Source organism: Lithobates pipiens, unplaced genomic scaffold, assembly GCF_037356315.1.
Source record: "Lithobates pipiens isolate NorthernLeopardFrog02 unplaced genomic scaffold, aLitPip1_a1.2 Scaffold_1, whole genome shotgun sequence".
Classification (NCBI taxonomy): domain Eukaryota; kingdom Metazoa; phylum Chordata; class Amphibia; order Anura; family Ranidae; genus Lithobates; species Lithobates pipiens.
Window position 1 is genome coordinate 75,733,201 of NW_027507685.1, and position 16,061 is coordinate 75,749,261.

General features: G+C 47.3%; 1 protein-coding gene across 1 annotated transcript in view; it reads right to left on the reverse strand.

The window, feature by feature from the left end:
* Positions 1-1,806: 1,806 nt before the first annotated feature.
* The window catches only part of LOC143935249 (HHIP-like protein 1), a 77,859-nt gene continuing 63,604 nt past the window's right edge, over positions 1,807-16,061 (reverse strand). Inside the window, exon 9 of the mRNA XM_077459004.1 lies at positions 1,807-4,427. Coding sequence (XP_077315130.1) covers positions 3,565-4,427 — 863 coding nt within the window. The 3' untranslated portion in view covers positions 1,807-3,564. The remainder of the gene's footprint in view (positions 4,428-16,061) is intronic.

Here is a 16,061-nt window from a genome sequence, read left to right on the forward strand (position 1 = left end):
TTACTTAAAGGTATGGAAACGGTTTAACAGCTGGTGTTCAGAGGGTTCCTTCAACGTGCATAGCCCTATAGCCGTTCTAGAGTTCCTACAGGCAGGGGCGGATAAGGGGTTAGCGCTTGGAACACTAAAAGCTCAGGTTTCCGCTTTGAGCGTGTTTTTAGAGAAACATCTAGCGTCAGATCCTTGGGTCGTAAGGTTCTTCAGGGCCCTAGGTAGGCAAAGACCAGCTTCAAGCTCCCCCTTCCCGGTTTGGGATCTTTCTTTAGTTTTACAGGTTCTCACAGGGGAACCTTTTGAGCCGTTAGAATCTTGCTCATTAAAGCTGATCACTCTCAAAACGGTGTTTTTGGTAGCGATCACTACAGCAAGAAGAGTAAGTGAACTCGAAGCCCTTTCTGTCAGGGCTCCCTTTTTTCAGGCTTTTCCGGATCGTCTGGTTTTGAAGATAGATCCGGCCTTTTTGCCTAAGGTAGCTTCTAGTTTCCACAGGATGCAGGAGATCGTGCTACCTACATTTTGTTCAAATCCAGTTAGAGAACAGGAACACATGTTTCACAGACTAGATGTTAGAAGATGTGTTCTTTATTATTTAGACTGCACAAGTCAGTTCAGAAAGACAGATTCACTTTTTGTTTTATTTTCAGGGGCCAGGAAGGGTTCCAAAGCCTCTAGACGTACCATAGCTAGATGGTTAAGGTTAGCCATTGGGCAGGCATACGTGGCAGGGGGATTAGATCCTCCAGCGGGCATTAGAGCACACTCAACCAGGGCCGTGGCAACTTCTCAGGCAGAGTGGGCTGGTGCGTCTCCGGAACAGATCTGTAGAGCTGCAACGTGGTCCAGTTTTTCTACGTTTGTGAGACACTATAGACTGGATCTTCTGTCAGCCAAAGACCAAGCCTTTGGTCGAAAGGTGCTACAGGCAGTAGTCCCACCCTAAGGTAATATACTCGCTTATCCTCTCTAAGGTGGCTGTCCTGAAAGACGATTGGGGAAAAATGGAATTACGTACCGGTAATGTCCTTTTCCAGGAGTCTTTCAGGACAGCACCGGTTCCCACCCAAATTGTTGCAGATCATCGGGAACTCATTGCATGAGATCGTCAGGTAAGACTTAAAAAGTTTATTTGTTTGACGTGTTCTTGTGTCTCCCCAGTTTGGCCGGAGGTACTCTGGAAGAACTGAGGAACGAAGGGAGGAGGAGGCTTAAATTATGAAATTGAAGGCGGTGTTTCCTCAGAGGGGAGGAGCCGGTGTCTCTCTAAGGTGGCTGTCCTGAAAGACTCCTGGAAAAGGACATTACCGGTACGTAATTCCATTTTTTTGTTTATAGCACAGAGGTGATCAAATACCACCAAAAGAAAGCTCTATTTGTGGGGGAAAAAAAAAGACCTACATTTTATTTGGGTACAGCGTTGCATGACTGCGCAATTGTCAGTTAAAGTAACACAGTGCCATATCACAAAAATGGCCTGGTGATAAAGGGGGGCAAACCTTCGAGAGGGCAAGTGGTTTATACCTCACAACTGTCCTCCTGGGAACTCAATGTCTCTGCCTCTCTTTCCTTCTTAGTTGTCCATATTTTTGGTATAATCTACAGACTTCTATAACCTCTTGGTGGCCGGCCAACAGTAATTTTACTGCTGCTTGGTGGCAAACTAGACTTTGTCTATGATTTTAGTAGACCCATCCTACCAATAGAAGATTCTGTAATGTCAATTCTCTTTACCATTGTAAGAAGTAAAACATACTCACAATTACTGCCAGAGAAATACAAATACGGTACATCCGTTTGGCTGTCATCACATAACAAGCAAATCATTTTAATACTGTTGAGCATACATACAATAAGGTAAAACACAACACAAGAGACAGCCTGCTGTCCTTGCAATTCTTATTCAAATGGCCTAGCATTGAGGGATTTTTCAGCAAACGCAGATCATCGCTTCATTTTTACCCATAGCTGTCATACAAATGATGAGTTCTTAACTGAGTTCAGTGTGCACATCATAAGAATTGGTACTGTTATTTAAAAAAAAAATGAAGTTCAGGGATAGTAACTTTAAAATAAAAGTAAAGGGAAAACTTTTTTGTATTCCTTTCAGAGAGAGCAGGTGAGGGTTATCACCCCTGTCAGTTTTATTTTAGCCATCTGTACCCCTTTGGGAAATTTCCCTTCACTTTCTGTCCCATGGCCAAGACCAGAGGTGAGAGGAAATCCCTCCCAAAGTGAGGAGATCCCTTGTTACCAGAACTAGTAATACCAGTGGAAGATTTCCTCTTTATTCCTGTTCTGGAGACAACCCAAAACTTGGGATTTTCACTTACAGTGATAACAGTAAACACGATAAGTAGAGAGGGTGAATCTCCCTAATGGGAGAACAGACGGCAATAAAAACCTGATTCTAATCCGTCTTCACTGTATCCAAAAATGTATTAAAAAATGAATTTTTGCCTTTCGTTATTAAGTGTGGAGTTGTACTTTTAAAATGTGAAATGGCTGTTACTTATGACATGCATAAAGGGACCATCTGATCAGCACAACCTAATTATAATCTGTCAAACCCATGCAAAAAAAAAAACTATATTCCCCTTTCACAAAGTCATATACCTACTAAGACAGCAATTGTTTGGCAGCTTGTTCTCACATTCAGTCTGCACTCTGCAGTTCTGCAACAAATTGTGCTGAGTGTTAATGAAGAACCAGTGTGTCTGACACGTGATGTCTTCACCAGCCTGACACGTGGAGGGGGAAATAAATGAATCATCTGCACCTTTCAACCAGTGAAGAAAAGCTGACCATGCGATGCCTGGAACATCTGTTCATAAGAGGAGAGTTACTCCAACCCACTGTCTCAACTTTTCACCGAGTAAGAGAAGCTTCAGTTCTTGAAATGGTCTCTGGCGCCCCTGTAGTGAAACACTAAAACAGCACAGACCGGCTGTGTATGTATAATATATACTCTATCTGTAGAAGGTCCATGTTGTATCCAGATGTCCTGTCTACAGATGTGCAGGATACACAGATATCTAGCATACAGATGTGCAGGATGTACAACCATCCCAAGTCCAGCTGGGGACACCCAACCACTTGCTCATTCAGAAGTGATCTTTACTGTGAAAGCTTCAGATGTCATACTACAGTCTTGTAGTAATGTAACTAACTTTGCCTTCTCAGTGGTTCAGTTCATTCAGTTGGCCAGAATTGTGGCATTCATTTAAAAGAATGTTTTGATCCAAAAGCTTCTAAAATGAATTTATTCTATTCATCCAAAAATCTCTCTCTGCAAAAAAGCACGTTGATAAAATTAGACTTCTGTTCCTGGTAGTAGAATATTAATTTAATATTAATATAACATTAATAGTGCTAGGATTGGTTGTCTTTATTATTTCTCTGCAGGGTAGGTACCTGCCAGTTCTATGCAGCTTTCTACTGGAGAGTTGAAGTCAATGGAATGTGCAAGCCAATTTTCACTGCTGGTTACTCATGCAACTATTGCATAAATTTAACATGATTCTTCATTGTTTGTCTGCTGTACATTTCGATCTTGCTTAGGGACTTACTTTAAGTTAACTTAAACTCATCTTCCTGCTTCTCTTGCATCCCACATACTACGCCAATGTCTTCATCATGAGCACAGTCGTGTTCACCAAGTTTTGACCTTTGGCATTCCAAGAGTGTCCTCTCGCGTCCCTGGCATTTCACCTCATCTAAAAGGATTCTCAGTCCCTTGCCTTCACCAAATTCTGCTCTTCGGGCGACCTTCAATACATAAGGGTACCCCAGCTGTCTACAAACCACTGAAGCAGCCTTACTGTCAAACCTGTCATTGCAGACAGTCCCCCACTCTCCATTTATGTGAATCTCCACCCTACCTCGATCAGGCAGCTTTTCCTCATTGACCAGACGCACGGTTCCATGTTTAATTTTCTTCAGCACCTTCACTCTTTGTTTTTTCACAACTTTTGTCTTGGTCTTCTTTATTCCTGGGCTCTTCTTGGGTTCAGTTTTGCCACCTGACTGAGTTCTTCCCTGAGATGGCTGCCCAGTGGTCAACAATATTGGGCTCTGTGCCGACTGTGATCTTGTCCTGGTGGTGAACAAATCTTTCAATTCACTCTGCCATCCTTTGGTCTGGATCCAGCGATTTGTCATAGGCCGTGAAGTGACAGTGACCTTTACAGGTTTTTTTGCTGCCGTTGCACCTTTCTCTGCCTTAGGTGCAGGTGTGACTGTTTTTCTTGGAGTTGCTAGTCTAGGCACTGGGGCAGCAGTAATATAAGCGGGCGTGCTTGACTTCCTGTAAGTGCTACTGGTAGGAGTGACTGTGATGTGAGGTTCTGTGGTTGTGCTGAACTTGGTTCGATCCAGGGATCTTGATGTGGGAGATGTTGGTGGAGACTCGGTGGTTGTTTTAAGAATAAGTTCTAAAAAGTAGACAATAAAAACAATATAGATTTAAAATTTTCAGAAATAATGAATTGCCTGTAAAAATATTTACAGAAAAAACATCAATTCATAAACGGCCACTGTCCATTTCAGACACTATTTTTATAACAGTGTTATTTAAAGTGATTGTAAAGTCTTGTTTTAAAAAAAAAAAAAAAAAAAAAACTTACCTCCTCTTTGCGGTTGGTTTTGCGAAAGCAGCCCAGATTCTCCTCTTCTTGGGTCCCTCTTTGCTGCTCCTGGCTTCCACCTCCTATCGACTGCCCCCTTCAGTCAGCAGCTTTGTATGGGGGCACTGGAGTCGAGTCACAGCTCAGTGTGTCCTGGGTCGGGCCTCTGTGTTCAGACACGGAGCCCCGACCCAGCCCAGCTTCCTCTCTCCCCTGATTGGCTGACTGACTTTGATTGACAATGGTGCTGCTGCTGTGTCTTAGCCAATCAGGAGGAGTGTCCCGGATGGCTTAGAGATTAGTGGACATCGCTGGAGAGAGATGAGGCTCAGGTAAGTAATTAGGGGGGTGCTGGGGTGGCTCCTACACACGAAAGGTTTTTTATCTTGATGCATAGAATGCATTAAGATAAAAAACCTCGGGGGCGTGGCCAAGATGGCAACCAGCTAGGACGTGTTTGCAGAGAGCTCCGCACCTGGCAGGCTATTTATCCGACATTTAGGGACATATATCTATCCTCGTGGGCCGGTGAAGCGGTGGTGAGGCTCGGGGATGCGCAGGGGTAGCTCCGGTTCCCATAGGAAGAAATACAAAAAAAGGAAAACACTGCGCTATAGTTTGTAAAAAGATGGCCACAACGGCCACAACAGCAGCCAACACCAAAAACAAACGAAGTTCAACAGATAAGATAATAAAAACAGTGTAGCGCTTCGATAATAATACATGTAAACAACATAAATTATAAAAATAAATATAACAAAAATCACATAGATATAAGTGCCTGAAAATGAAAGTCCAACATTAGGCGTTCAATCCACTATGTTGATGGCATAAGAGTGACCAAACTGTCACAGAGAAGAGAAATGATGTACTAGACGAATGTATTCATGCTGGTATACTTGATTGTAAAACATCAGAGAAAAGTAGATAAATACTTCTTACCGGAACAGTTGGACTCACACAGTCATATGACGGTTGAGTCTAGAAGGCTTAAGGTCACAATCTGGGACCAAAGAGTGTAAGGAGAGAGGTCAGTTGAGCTGATGGAGGTGCTCCGGGCGGTTGTAGGCTCAATGATGGATCCCTCCAGATGGAACTTCAAGGTGTTCAAGCTCGAACGCAGCCCGCTGTACCAGTACTCCAACCTCCCCCAAATGAGAAGGGGGGGTGTTTGTGAGGTTTTAAACCAAAGCAATGAAAGAAAAGAAAAAGAGGCTCCACATGGTGCGGGTCAAACGATAAAAAGACGTTGATTTATTGAAGTCAAAAGGTAATAAATGACTTGGTGATCACATAAAAAAGCAAAAATAAAATTAGAAGCAATGTGGGGTGCCAACAGCTCGCCCGACGCGTTTCGACATATGTGTCTTCAACTGCCCCAGTTGAAGACACATATGTCGAAACACGTCGGGCGAGCTGTTGGCACCCCACATTGCTTCTAATTTTATTTTTGCTTTTTTATGTGATCACCAAGTCATTTATTACCTTTTGACTTCAATAAATCAACGTCTTTTTATCGTTTGACCCGCACCATGTGGAGCCTCTTTTTCTTTTCTTTCATTGCTTTGGTTTAAAACCTCACAAACACCCCCCCTTCTCATTTGGGGGAGGTTGGAGTACTGGTACAGCGGGCTGCGTTTGAGCTTGAACACCTTGAAGTTCCATCTGGAGGGATCCATCATTGAGCCTACAACCGCCCGGAGCACCTCCATCAGCTCAACTGACCTCTCTCCTTACACTCTTTGGTCCCAGATTGTGACCTTAAGCCTTCTAGACTCAACCGTCATATGACTGTGTGAGTCCAACTGTTCCGGTAAGAAGTATTTATCTACTTTTCTCTGATGTTTTACAATCAAGTATACCAGCATGAATACATTCGTCTAGTACATCATTTCTCTTCTCTGTGACAGTTTGGTCACTCTTATGCCATCAACATAGTGGATTGAACGCCTAATGTTGGACTTTCATTTTCAGGCACTTATATCTATGTGATTTTTGTTATATTTATTTTTATAATTTATGTTGTTTACATTTATTATTATCGAAGCGCTACACTGTTTTTATTATCCCATAGGAAGAAGCACATAGCACCGGGAACCCCGCCGGGAACCCCGCTACAGACCCGCGCGGCACGCCGGCAGGCCTACACCAACATGGCGTCTCAAACGGACCACGCTGACACGCCACCGCTGGGTGCTGATCAATTCCAAGCTCTTATGCAAGCGATCACAGGCTGCCAGACTACCCTAACCACTAAGATAGAGCAGATACAGCTCGATATGGGGCTTATCCGGCGAGATATGGATAAACACCGGGAGCGGCTTACCGAGGCGGAGCGGAGGGTTGGAGACGTGGAAGATGTTACCCGCGACCATGATGCCTCCCTCCGTACCCTGCAGGTGCGGGTGAAGGCGCTGGAATCCAGGGCTGAGGACCACGAGAACAGGAATAGGAGGAACAACCTGAGGTTGGTGGGCCTGCCGGAGGGGTCGGAGGGCCGTGACACCGAAGCCTTTACCGAACGTTTGCTACGTACACTTCTCCCGCTCGCTGAGTTCTCTCCTCACTTTGTCGTGGAATGAGCGCATAGAATGCCGTCGGTTCGTGGCCCGCCGGGAGCCCCGCCACGCACGTTTATTTTCCGTCTTTTGAACTTTAGAGACAGAGAACTGGTTCTTTGGGAGGCGAGGAAGGTGGGGGACCTGCGCTTTGAAAATGCTAAATTAATGCTCTTTCCTGATTATTCTGTGGAGACGCAGAGGCAACGCAGGACATTCGACCAAGTTAAGGCCCAGCTGCGCACCAAAGGTCTCAAGTACAACATGATGTTCCCCGCGAAACTCAGAGTGATTGATGGAGAATCCGTTCGTTTCTTTACCTCCCCGAGTGAGGCCTCCAGATGGATCGATTCCCTTCCCCGGCAGGGATAATCCCTGATGGTGATTACCTGACTGGGGTCCACACGCATCACAAGCTTCGCCCAGTGGTACGCGGATCGGTTTCCCCCCCCCCAGCTCTGTCCCTCAATCTCTGAACTTGGAGCTCCGGTTGGAGTGCCCCCCTCCTTTCCATTAGTGGTTTTGGGCAGGGGGCGAGGAGCCGCCCTGATATTCTGATGCTCCTTGGGGGGGGTCTATGGGTTCATGTTTCCATATTACTGCCTTACGGGCCTTAGGGCCTTACCCCTCCCCTAGCTTATGCCCGGGGGGGTTTGCATGATTACTTCTGGACGTGGACATACTGTACCGAGGATGCTGGACCCCGTTACTCCGAAGTTGTCGTCCACACTTTTGGGGGTTTTTTTTTTTTTCTTTTTGGTTTTTGTCTCCTTTTTGTTGGACGAGTTGTAACTAAGAATGGGCCCTTGGAACATTCCAAGAGAATCTTGCACTTCAATCTGAGGCGTCACTTATACTATTGTTTGTTCCCCTTTAACTAGTTTTTTTGCCTCCAGGAAGCGGCTGCGCTGGAGTCTGTCTACTCGGCGCAGGAGACTCTGTCCTAGGTGTGCTGGTTGATACGCACCGCCCCCACGGGAGATTTCTCCTTTAAATGGGTTTAATTACGTTTGGTTTGGGTTCTCAAACACCCTGGGGCTGTTTTTCTGGGGTGTGGGGTGGGAAGGGAGGGGAGTTCTGTTTTTTTTTCAGTTTTTTTTGTTGTTTTTTTGTTACATGCTACCATGTTTTCTGCTATGGACAGTGCTACTATAACGAATGTACAGGGTATATCATTGCATTGCTTAAGATGAGATATTTGTGCCTTGGCCCCGGTCGGGCGGTCATATCCGTTGGTCCCCCCTGTCCTTCCAGGTTATGGCTCCGTTGAAGATCCTCTCCTGGAACGTTAGGGGGCTTAACCAGAAGATTAAACGCTCTCTTGTTTTTGACTACATGAAAAAATATGCTCCGCATATCTGTATTCTTCAGGAGACGCACCTAGTGGGGGGAAGGATTATGGGTTTGAAGAGGCCCTGGGTGGGATATCACTATCATGCCACATATTCCGGCTATGCCCGGGGGGTTAGCGTCCTGATCCATAAGTCCCTTAATTTTGAGCCTCTTGATATTGTTACAGATAAGGACGGGAGATACGTGCTGGTGCACGCCACAATAGACATGATAGAGATGGTGCTGGTGGGTCTTTATATGCCTCCTCCTGCGGATCTGTCTTTACTACATAAATTGACTGCCCTGATAGCCCAATTTCATACTGACAATGTGGTTATAGCAGGGGACTTTAATATTCCTCCTAATCCTTCCCTGGATAGGTTGACGCCTGACCGGGCCACAGACTCTCCAGTTTCTCGCTGGGCACAGGTGTTTGGGCTGGAGGATGTCTGGAGGTGGAAACACCCATCAGATCGCCGGTTTACGTGCCACTCCTCCTCCCACAACACACTCTCCCGTATTGACCTTGTTTACGCTGGTGCCCCCATGCTTCCCAGGGTCCTTGGAATATTGTTGCTTCCTCGGGGCATCTCTGACCACTCCCCACTGTTGTGTACATTGCAGACCTCTACCCCTCAGAGGGATAGACTATGGCGATTGTCAAGGTACTGGATTGAACACCCCACTATTGCCTTTGAGATGGGCGGTGAAATCCGGGGATTTTGGGCCTCAAACGTGGGCACGGCTTCTGGGGGGATGGTCTGGGATGCCTTCAAGGCCTATATGAGGGGGTGTTACCTCTCTTCCATTGGTCGGGAGCGTAGGAATGATAAGATCACGGTAGAGGAGGCAGAAGCCAGGGCCCAAGAACTGGAGACCCGATTCACCCTCACGGGTAACCCGCTCACGGCTCAGGATATGAAAGTAGCGTACCGAGAGGTGGTGCTGCTTAGGGTGGCTAAGACAAGCAAACGTCAACTGGCTCAGACGCAGAGGATTTTTGAACAGGGCGAAAAGACGGGGAGGTTGTTGGCCTGGATCTCTAGGGAGCAGGCCCCAATCTCCACTATCCCTCGAATACAGAATAGTGCTGGGACACTGGTGACGGATCCCCTTGCCATTAACGCTTGCTTTGCAGAGTTTTACTCCACCCTTTACTCATCTAGGGTGCAGTACTCGGCGCAGGAGTTAAGTGCTTTTTTAGAGGGGGTGACACTCCCTGCCCTTACTTCTGAGGCCAGGGATGGCCTGGACTCCCCGATCACTCTCGCAGAGGTCCGACTTGCACTGGGGTCCATGCAGCCGGGGAAGACCCCTGGGGAGGATGGGATACCCCCGGAATTTTATAAGCACTACCTGGAGGAGGTGTCAGTTAGAATGCATGATATGCTTACCGCGTCCCTCCGGGAGGGAGATCTTCCTCCATCTATGGCACAAGCCATCATAGTGGTGATCCCTAAACCTGGGAAGGACCCCCAGCTGTGCTCGTCATACCGACCCATCTCCCTGCTCAACTCGGACGCGAAAGTGCTGACCAAAATCCTTGCCAGGCGACTGAATGAGGTTATACTTACCTTGATCCATGAGGATCAGTCTGGCTTTATGCCAGGGAAGGGGACAGATATTAATATTCGCAGGCTTTTTACTGTCTTGGCCTCGGGGGATGCAGAAGGCGGGGAGGAGGTTGTGGCCTCCCTGGACGCGGAGAAGGCCTTTGACTCCATGGAGTGGGACTATTTGTGGGCAGTCCTCCGTAGATTTGGATTCGGTCCAGCCTTTATCTCGTGGGTCAGGGCGGTGTACAGAGCTCCCACGGCTAGAGTGCGCACGGGTGCGGTCCTCTCCCCGCTCTTTCCCCTCCACAGGGGAACCAGGCGGGGGTGCCCCCTGTCCCCGGGGCTTTTTGCACTGGCAATTGAACCTATGGCGGCTCTCCTCCGCTCCTCTCCTGAGGTTCGGGGTATTGTCCGGGGTCCTTTGCAGGAAAAAGTTTCGTTATACGCTGATGATACCTTGTTGTATCTCAAGGACGACGGAGCTTCCCTACAGGCGGCATTGTCGCATATCGACCGGTTTGGACAGTTCTCGGGTATACGCATAAACTGGGCGAAATCAATTTTATTCCCACTACATGATGGTGCGGGTGGTTCCCGGGTGGATGGGCAACTGCAGAGGGTTTCTCAATTTAAATATCTGGGAGTGGAAATACACAGAGACTTGAAACAATTTATTACCCTTAACCTGAGTCCGGTGGTCACCCAGTTGACCCAGAGGTGTATTGGGTGGAGGTCCTTGCCCCTTTCACCAGTGGGACAGATCAATTTAATTAAAATGTCGGTTCTTCCTCGGTTTACCTATCTCTTCCGTCAGACCCCAGTCCACATCCCGCTTAGATTCTTTAAGAAACTAGATGGCATTGTCTCGTCCTTCGTTTGGAATGGTAGGCCCCCTAGAATAGCTAAAACAACCCTCCAACGGCCCCTTGTGCGTGGCGGTCTGGCACTGCCCTGTTTTCTGAAATATTACTGGGCGGCAGTCCTAGTGACTGTCAGGTGGTGGCTCTCCGAGGGCCCAGTCAGCCCTGCATCCTCGTTGGAGGCGGCGTTGTTGGGCTCTTATGCGGAACTCAGGAACCTGATCTATAGGGGACCCCGATCTAACCCTGGGATAACTCTTCCGATGCGCACGACTCTTAAAATATGGGAACTGGTGAACAAAAGGTTGGTGGGCGCAGGGGTGTGGGCCCCGGGGACTCCCCTCTGGGGGAACCCCCGCTTGCCCCATTTTCAATCCATCCCTGATCCGATTGTTTGGGCCAGACATGGAGTTACAACACTAGGGGACATAGTGTCTCAGGGGCAGCTACTCTCCTTCGATGCTATTAAACAGGCCAGGGACCTCCCGAACCATATGTTTTTCAGATTTCTGCAGTTGCGACACGCCTTCCGATCTCAATTCCCATCTAGAGTGACTCTGGGGGTGTCGGCGGTGGAGGAGGCGCTTGGTCCTGCGGGGGGAGGGACGCGCACACTGTCCACGATGTATGCCGCGCTGACCGTATTGGACGAGACTAGGATCTCCCATTTGTTTGAGCTCTGGCACGGTGACATTCCGGAGCTTACTGAGGAGGACTGGGAGGAGGGTTTACAGCAATACCTGACCCTGGCGATTTCTGCAAGGGATAGGTTTATACAATTAAAGTTCCTCCACCGGGTATATTTTTCACCGGCACGCCTGGCAAGGATTTACCCTGACCGATTGACTACCTGCCCTAGATGCAACGAAGATGATGCTGACTTTTTTCACATGGTGTGGTCCTGCCCTGGGGTAGTGGGATTTTGGAGGGGGGTCCTGGCCGATATTAATGCTGTGGGGGAGCTTACGATTCCACTTAGCCCGCTACCTCTCCTGCTGGGTATCTGTGATTTTTTGGATATCTCCTGGGGGAAGAAACTGTTTATTTTTTACACTACACTCTATGCGAGGAAAGCAATACTACTGCAATGGAATCAACCTCTCCCTCCTACTAAACAACTGTGGCAGTCCCTGGTGAACGCGGCTTTGCTACTCTACAAGCTCACATATCTGGGCAGGAACTGCCCTGGGAAATTTGGAAAGATTTGGGCGGCATGGGTTGAGGCGAAGCATTTGACCATTGCTTAGGCTAGGGGGAGTGGGGGGTGGGGGGGGGGGTTTCCCTTTTTTGTAATTTCTGTGGTTTTTTGTGTAGTGGGGGGAGGTCTCGGGGAGGTTTTGCATTCTATGCTGCAATGATTAGTGACTCTACACACTGTTAAGAACTGTCTGTGCTTTCTATGTGATACAATTTGATTATCTGTCTACTCAAAATATGTATGTACCCTGCTGATGCATGTCTGTTTTCTGTTTTTTTTTTGTTGGAAACATAAATAAAAATCTTTGTTAAAAAAAAAAAAAAGATAAAAAACCTCCTGCCTTTACAACTGCTTTAATAGTTTGTCTACTTGTAGTTTAAAGGTGAGTCCACCAGAAACTGACATGTTATTTATGGATGGACCCAGCCACTAGTTTCATATACCATTTTTGTTTTTGTCCTTCCCAAAACTCCCAACTTTGTAAAAATAAATTTAAAGCTGCACTCAAGCGGTAATATAGCTGGTATACTTACACTGGGCCAGATTGGTCCAATGTAAAAATGCACATGTGATCCCTGAATGGTTTCTATGTAAGCTGTAAATCACTGTAGTAGCCAGAGCTACTACAGTACCCAGGGCCGTTGCTACCACTAGGCAAACTAGGCAGCTACCTAGGGCACACTGCTGCCTAGGGAGCCCGGCCACTGGTGTTCCTACTCTCTTCTCCCTGCAGCAAGCAACTAAGTCTCAGAATCAGCAGGCAGCCAGTTCGCACATAGTGTCAGAGGCGCAGCAGCAACAGAGTACTGTGTCTGTGCCTTGACTCCCGAATGAATGGAAGCAAGAAAACATTCATTGATGGGCACTGGTAGGCTGCATTTGATGGGCTCTGGTGAGACTGCAGTTGATGGGCGCTGGTTGGCTGCAGTTGATGAGCGCTGGTGAGGCTGCGTTTGATGGGCGCTTCAATAAAAAAGTGGGTTATACATGGGCAGGGCAACAGGGGTGGAGCAAGGGGGTATAGGGGCAGCAAAATGAGGTTTTGCCTTGGGTGTCAAAAATCCTTGCACCAGCCCTGACAGTGAGGGCCACAATCTTCCAGGTGTCTTGAAGTGACTGTGTTACTGTATAGAAACCACATGGGGCCACTCACTTGGCAATTAATGAAAAGCGTTCTCTGATTGGACAACTGTGCTGAGTGAGCAAACCCCTGTGAGTACTATACAGAAGGACAATTGCTCAGCACGGCACCTGGAAGATCATGGCCATCATTGTAGCAGCACTCAGTCTACTACAGTGCTTTACATATGCATTAAAATCTCTAATGTCCATATGTTGCACAGACCAATATTAACCCACCCGAAGCGCTCCTGCATATGGGAGCTAGGGATGAGCCGAACACCCCCTGGTTCGGTTCGCAACAGAACTTTCGAACTGACCGAAAATTCATGCGAACTTTAGAACCCCATTGAAGTCTATGTGACGCGAACATTTGACATAAAAAGTGCTAATTTTAATGGCTAATATGCAAGATATTGTCCTAGCTTGTTGGGGACCTGGCTCCTGCCCCAGGGGACATGGGTCAATGCCAATTTTTTTAAAAAAACTAAATTTTTTTTCAGGAGCACTGATTTTAATGACGATTAAAGTAAAAAAAAAAAAAAAAAAGTGAAATATTCCTTTAAATATCGTGCCTGGGGGGTGTCTATAGTATGCCTGTGAAGTGGCACGTGTTTCCCGTGTTTAGAACAATCCCTGCACAAATTGACATTTAATGGGGGAAAAAAGTCATTTAAAACTGCTTGCGGTTTTAATGTAATATCTGGTTCCGACAATATGGGTGAAAATCATTGAGAAAAATGGCATGGGTAGCCCCCCCTGCCCATTACCAGCCCCTTTGGGTCTTGTACGGATATTAAGGGGAACCCCGTACCCATATTAAAAAAAGGAAAGGCGTGGGGCCCCCAGGCCCTATATACTCAGAACAGCAGTATGCAGGCGGTGCAAACAAGGCAGGGGCTGTGTAGGTTTGTTGTTTTAAGTACAATCTGTTTGTAATTTTGAACTGGTACATTTTAAAGTGTAGCTCCAGTTAAAAAATCTATTTTTAAGATTTTTGGAAAACATAGGGAAAGGTTATCACCCCTGTATAATTTTTTTTTTGCCATCCGTCTTTTTTCATCTCACTTCCTGTTGTCTCCTTCCGTTTGCAAGTAGGAGACGTTTGTAAGTTGGATGTTTGAAAGTAGGAGCCTGCCCTATTTGCTCTGCAGAAATGGGGGCCTAAGGTGTTGGTGTTGCCACAACACTGTAAGCCCTCAAAGTGACTCTTGGTGGGCGCTGGAGCTCCCTGCTGTGAACGATTATATAAAAAATTGTAATTACATGCCATTGTTGAACAGTGGTAGAAAAATTGGGCCTTTGGTGGTTGTGGTGTTGGTGCTGGTGCCACAACACTATATGTCCTTACAGTTACTCTTGGTGGGCGCAGGAACGGGCCCTGCTGTGAAATATTATATTAAGAATTGTAATTACATGCCCCTGTTAAACAGGGTCTGAAAAATTAGGCCTTAGGCACTGCTTGCTGGTCCCACGACACTGCAACCTCTCCCAGATACTCTAGTTAGAATGCAGGAATGAGCCCTGCTGCAAAGCATTGCATCAAAAATTGTAATTACACGCCCCTGTTAAACAGGGGCTGAAAAATTGGGCTGGTGGCATCACCCAGAACCAAAAATGTTCTTCCAAGATATCAGCGGGATCATTGAGGAGGAAGAGGATAGTCAGTCAACATAACAGGACAGTCAATCAGCATCAGCATAAGCAGTCTTGAAGGGATGTGACATTTCCAAAAAAATTATTCGGTTACATCAGCTTCAGGTGCTTGGTAGCTGGTGGTGATCCAAGACTGATTCATCTTTATGAAGGTCAGTCGATCAACTGAGTCGGTGGACAGGTGCACCCTGTGATCGGTTACAAAGCAACCAGCAGCACTGAAGGTGCGTTACGAAAGAACGCTGGATGCAGGACAGGCCAGTTTAGGATTAGGGAGGCCATGCAGCTTAGGTTAGCTGAGGCATTCGGTCCGGAGTCCTCTGGGTCACTAAGAACAACATGATCCGCAGCCACCTCCTCCCAGGAACATAGAAGTCCACAGGTTTTTTGGGACTGTAAATCATCCCTAAAAGACTGCTGCTGCTGCTGCTGATGCTGAGTGCCAGGCTCCACCTCCATGCTGACACTATCCTCCTCCTCCTCGTCCTCTTCCAGTGTGATGGATGGGACAGCAGGAACACTGTCTGGATAAAGGGGGCCTTGAGAGGCAAGGAAGTCCTCTTCCTGCTTCTGTTCTGCCTCAAGTGCCCTTCCATTATTCCACGCAGCGTATGCTCCAACAGGTGGACAAGAGGTACAGTGTCACTGATGCATGCACTGTCACTGCTCACCATCCTTGTGTCCTCTTTAAACGGTGACAGGACAGTGCATGCATCCCTGATCATGCCCCACTGGCATGGTGAGAAAAAATTGAGCTCCCCTGACCCTGTCCTGGTGCTGTAGTCGCACAGGTACTCATTGATGCATGTGCAGCAGCTGCAGCATGGCCAACATTGAGTTCCACCTGGTGGGCATGTCACATATACCACGGTAATTGGGCAGGTTCAACTCCTTTTGGAGCTCAGCCAGCCGAGCACTGGCATTAAATGATCGTCAGAAATGCACACAGACTTTCCTGGCCTGCCTCAGGACATCCTGTAAGCCCGGGTACCTGCCCAAGAACCGCTGCACCACCAGGTGAGCCACACAGGGCACATGGGTCAGTTGTCCCTGTCGGAGGGTGGAGAGGAGGTTGGTGCCATTGTCGCAAACCACCATTTCTGGCTTAAGCTGGCATGGCATCAACCACCTCTCGGTCTGCCCCTGCAGAGCTGACAAAATAT